The following is a 5,643-nucleotide window of genomic DNA, read 5'->3' as shown; positions in this document are numbered from 1 at the left end:
TCAGCCCTCCCCGGGCTGCCCTGCCAAGCTGTGAAAGTTGGCAGGGAAGTTTCTCTAGTCACAGAGTACCTGCCTTCAACAACCTTCCTTCTGGCTTCAGTTTTCTCTTGCAGCTTTATTTCTGATAGATTCCCTTTAAATTCAAGATCTTGTTCCATTTGCTTTAACAGCTTCACAAGTTTCTCCTCTCCTTCTGTTTTTTTCTTCAGCTCCTGCATTAAGCTTTCTTTCTGTTGCTCTAAATCATTAAGATTAGTATCTTTTCTTCTTAGATGCTCTTCAAGGTTTCTTCTGGTAGAGGTGCTTTCCTCTATTTGATTTCTAAAAGCACGGAGGTTTTCTTCCAGTATACTTCTCTGAGTCTCTGACTGAAATATGAGCTGCCTTACACACTCCAATTCTTGCTCTGCTTCTGCCTTCTCCTTCTCAATGTTCTCTAGATCTATACGACACTGCTGTGCCTCTTGCTCAGCCTTGGTCTTCTGAAGACGGATCTCTTCCACGTCCTTTTGCTGTTTCTTCCGCTCTTTTTCTGCAGCTTCTCTCACTTTAGGGAGCTCCTGTTCCACTTGGAGCTTTTGTTTCTTTATATCCTTCAACATCTCCTCAAGTGTTTTTACCTTTTCCATGAGTTTTCTGTTCTCATCAATTGTGCTATTTTGCTGTGCTACTAGATCTGAATAAGCCTCACGCACTGATGCTTCTTCATTCTTTAAAACCTGTAAAAGAACAAGTTGGAAAGTACTTTTTGTAATATAGCATATGAAACATATTAGGCTCTTCAAAAAGCAGAATGGAAAAATACTTACTCATATATATACACGCGGTATGTCCAGAAAGTAAAACGAGCAGTTCCCACCACCATAACGTTCTCTTGACACAGTAAGCTTCAGGAAGTTACCATTAGCCAAATATGAAAATATAAAGACATCCACAAAGCGAAGAAGTCCTGAAGCCTCTTACTTCAGTCAGATGCCTCTTAGTGGAAAGCAGCACCAAGCAACGGCTCATATGCTTTTTCTCCAAACAAATAGGTAGAGAAAACAGTGAGCCAAACACCATGTGCAAGAACTCCCAAGGAGAAAATGGCCTATTATTTCTGGATTAGTTCAGTAGGAAATGGCAGAAGAAATTTATGCTTGCAAGCAAGAAAAAAAAAAACCAAACCAAAAACCCACACACAGGATAAGTTTGGAAATCCCCTCCAAGAAAACAAACAGTATCTAGAGCTAGAGCCAAGATGCACAAGCTCCGGAAAAAGAAGTATCTAAACCCCAGTAAACCTACACTCTGTAGTATACAACACAGCCCCAAAGAATCCACTGGCTCAGCTGGGGCACTTGTAAAAGCACAGCTGCTCTGCAGGGTAGACACAGTTAGAAGTACCAACATGTTAATTAGGAAAATCCTACTCAAAACAAGTCAGCTGTTTGTAGTCTCTGCATGTTGGTGTATCAAGGCATACTCTTATAAGCAACATGTGTATTCAGCAGTAGTAATGTGGTTGAAATCATACATACCTTGTCTTCATTAGCTCTATTATGGCAATATTTAGCAAATGTGAGCTAACATGAGGCAAGAACACACTTATATTCCTATGATATTACAACACAGCATGAAGGATAATTATAGCAACATTCTCAAATTAAAAAAAGTTGGTTTAGTTCAAGTTCACCAGATTTACTTGATTTTTCATATGATATGAAACTTATTTCCTAAAAGGCTAATGCAAAGGCAGCTTCTTCAGTTCCTCTCCGTATTTCCTCTGTTACAATTCTGAACAGACACCAACAAATACAAAAAATTTAAATTGGTTTCTTATCAGATCTCCTTTTATGCTCCCATAGACACAAAGTCAAATGTATTATGCTTGAAAAAAGAGAGCTAAAAGTACAGATACAGTCATAAACTGTATCTTTTCAACTTCCCTTATTTCTAATCAACATGGCTGAGCATCAGCTGGGTGGAGAAAAGGACAGTAATTAAATAGTAATACAAAATAACCATAAAAATAAATTAGTAAGAACTTTAAAAATTTAAGCATCTCAAAATACACAGTAATTAAAATACCATTAGCATATTCATTGTTTAAATTATGTTTGATCAACTTTAAATCACTTGACCTTTGCACATTTTGAAATTCAAATGTTGATTTAGGTTGGTTTAGAATCATTCTTAAATTAACTGTTTCACTTGCATTGCATAAGAACTCTAGTACCTTAACATTTGTGCTGCTTTTCTCCTCATTATCATTGCCTCTTTGGTTTTGCTTTTCATTTTTTTCAAGAGAGGGTTTTTCCCCTGTTTTTTCACTGAATGTTTTCTGGAGTTCCGTGTTTTTTCCAGGATCCTTTGTGCTATGACCCTTATCTCTACTGTCCATTTCTGCAACTAGCAAGACATCTTTACACTTCTGACCCTGTTCTAACTTGTCTATATTTGTATTTAAATCACCAGCATTTCCTAAAAATTTTATACCTAAACTTGTATCACTATGCACTGGTGATACTTCAACATCTAATGGATATGATTCAGAGACTTTTGCTGCATACTTATTCCCTGAAATATTTCCTGAAGAAACAGCCAAAATTTCTCGCATTGTATTCTTGGCTTCATTTGGATTTATATGTGATTTTTCTAGGATTTTGTCTTCTGCTGTGGAGTAAGTTTTATCCAGAGATGCTCTGTGGAGTTTGTTTGTATCCCTTTCAGTGCTACCAGAAATGTCTGGATCGCTCATAGACTGCGAATGTAGCTTTGTTTTTTCATTTCCATGGTGCACTACCAGCCCTCTGGAAGAGGATGCAACCTTCTCTAATGTTATTGTACCACTTGTACCTAAAAGAGAGTCCCCTTTTTCACCACACACTTCAAGCTCTCTGTCTTCAGAGTTTAAAGTATTATGGCTATTACTGTCTGTAAAGCAATGTTCCTTAGGCTGCAATTGAAAATGAGAAATTGGTGAAAAATGTTGCTGCTTGTAAGGGCTAATATCCAGGGCATGGTTTCCACTTTTTGGAGTAACTTCATTTTTCTTTGTTGTTAGGACAAAATTAGTTTCTGATTGCATGTCATGTTCTTCCTTTGTTGAAATACCACTCCCTGCCTTCCTTGAAAATTTTTTTTCTCTGGTTCTGTGTATCATTTCTACTTCAGGTGACTTCTTTAATACTCCTTCTGTTTTCTGTCTCTCACCATGAACAATTTGCTCATTTAACATTTCACCAGGAATGTTACTCACACAAACACAGATCTCAGCTAAAACAAAACAATCTTTTCTACTATTTTCTTCTTTACTTTGCTCACCAAAACCCATTAAATTCTCTTGCTCTGCACGTAGCTTATTTTCTTTGTTGCCACTAATGCTATTTTCTGGACCACTGTAATTTAAAAATTGTTTTAACGTTTTATCAGCTTTGATTTTATCATATCCGTCTGCAATCAATTGTCTTCTGTCAATTTCCAATTTATTTTCTGTGTGTTTAGGTTTACTGGAAGAGGTATCATTTTGCAAATATTCCACATCCATCATGCTTTCATTAGGTGTGTTTCCCCCTCGGAATTCAACAGCTTCATTACATCCCAAAAATTGAAAGACTTCAGCAGACTTCACAGGTTGCTGGAGCTCACTCTCTTCTGGGAAGTTCTGAGCATGACAGGACATGGATTAAACTGAGGTATCCTGGAAAGAATCTTATTTTTCCCTTAATGCCATTACTAAGAGTTAGGAAGAAAGACGGACATGGAAGCAAGTTTTTGAACAATCAATTCAGAGGTCAGATACCAGAAGGAAAAAAAAAAATCATTCCTCATTTGAAAAAGATTATTCATTTTTTTATTTGCTACCCTGATTATGAAGAAAATAAACCATCAAATAACTTTGAGACTGGAAACCTACTTAGATGAACTTTAAATAAGCTATCAAACATTTAGGAGGCTGCTGGAAGGTGGAGGAGAATGGAAGATGAGGCCTATTTGATTTAAAAAAAAAAAAACAAACAAAACAGTCCTGAAGATTCAGGACTGAAACTCTACGGAGTTTAAAAGATTCCATTTACTCTTGAAAATGTGAAGCCTATCAGCATTCACAGGTTTCTTGATCCTTATTCCAATTCTCATTCTTTGTTTCACTTTTTATCCTTGATATCATTAACATTATCAGTCATAATAAATCCTCAGTTATTATGGCTGCTTATCAACAAACATTATGCTCCACCATTTCATGCACAAAGACACGTGCTGTTAGGGTTAACAGTCTGCCCAGACTTATTCAATAGCAAGAAAAGCCAATAAAGACAAAGCCAGCACCAGAATTACATAATATTAATTTAAGAACTCTGCTTTGTCCTGTGATAACATTAAAATGTATACCCTTAGGAGAGTGTTGTCCAATTTTATATAATTCGTATAGGTCTACATTTAATATGGGTGCAATTAACTACAGGACAACATTTAATATGGGCATTGTTTTAGAGATATACACTGTATAGATTATACTAAAACACTGTAGTCTTTAAAGAATGACCAAAAAGTGAAGAATTTAAGAGGATTTTTTTTTCTCAATTATTTGGAAGATTGATTCTGTAGCAAGCACATATTTTAAGTAATTTGTCTGCTCAATTTCAGTAACCTGCTCTTCTTAACAAGATTCAATACTAAGCATAAATAAAAAGCTGTTTGACTCCAAGGAATCAATACGGTAAAAAGGTAGAAGGAAGAAAAATTTAAACATGTCAAAGAAACTTCAGAAATTAATTAAGAGTGTATCATATCTCCTTGTTTAATGAATTTCCTTATACATTGTTAAGTGGACCAGTATGCATACTATGGAATACTAAGGCCTACACAGGGTTATCAGTGATGAGTGCGCACAAAGTTTACCCTCATCTTATTGTCTGCATTTATCCAAAAGGTCAAGCCCTAAAATATTGAAGTATCAAAACGGATTGCATGTAACTACATCACCATCAGAATTTAGCGAATCACATGATCCTTCTAGCTGGAAGAACTGGCAAAATGTACAGATCATATGGGATTTTGCTTATCTGAAAGGTAAATTAATCTGAAGTGCAATTTAACACCCCTACATTCCAGTACAAGGTACAGTATGTAAGAAATTTTGATCTTTTGTATCTGTGGATAATTTTGTGAATAATTCCAACAGGTATATTACTCTTTATTTGCCTAGCTGTTCTTTTTGCTTGGTTGGCTGCCAGGGGATGACCTACCTCTTCCTCTTCCAGTCTTTTCAAAGAGTCACCTGCAAACTTAATGTATTGAGTCATCAAGGTCACTAAGGCAGTATAACGAGTCCGTAAATCCATGAACTGCAGAGAAACAAAGGTGGAGGAGAGATAGAAAGAAACACTCCCATTAACCTTTAAAGAAGTGACAAACATTACTCTAGAACCTATCCCAATTTTGATTACAACATCCTGATTGTGGAAACTAAAATCCTAATTTTGATTCCAAAGCTGATTGCCATCAACAGGGTGCACTTGCACAAATAAATCCTAAGCATCTATGAGAAAATCCATAAGGAGAAGAAACAGAAGACAAATACTTTGAGTTCACAGTCACTTCATTTATCCCCTCTATAAAACCAGTTTATAAGAGGGACAAGCAGTGCTAGTCGATATTCCA

The 5,643-nt window shown here is 36.2% G+C and overlaps 1 protein-coding gene across 1 annotated transcript in view; it reads right to left on the bottom strand.

Moving 5' to 3' along the window:
- The window catches only part of LOC104493394 (dystonin-like), a gene marked incomplete at its 5' end in the record, with an annotated part of 44,813 nt that overhangs the window by 34,094 nt on the left and 5,076 nt on the right, over nt 1-5,643 (bottom strand). Inside the window, one exon of the mRNA XM_010136063.1 lies at nt 5,229-5,327. Within this exon, the coding sequence (XP_010134365.1) occupies nt 5,229-5,327 (99 nt within the window). The remainder of the gene's footprint in view (nt 1-5,228; nt 5,328-5,643) is intronic.

Source organism: Buceros rhinoceros, unplaced genomic scaffold (assembly GCF_000710305.1).
Source record: "Buceros rhinoceros silvestris isolate BGI_N320 unplaced genomic scaffold, ASM71030v1 scaffold26625, whole genome shotgun sequence".
Classification (NCBI taxonomy): Eukaryota; Metazoa; Chordata; class Aves; order Bucerotiformes; family Bucerotidae; genus Buceros; species Buceros rhinoceros.
The sequence above is the reverse complement of the archived record's forward strand: the minus strand, read 5'-3'. Positions and strand labels throughout refer to the sequence as shown.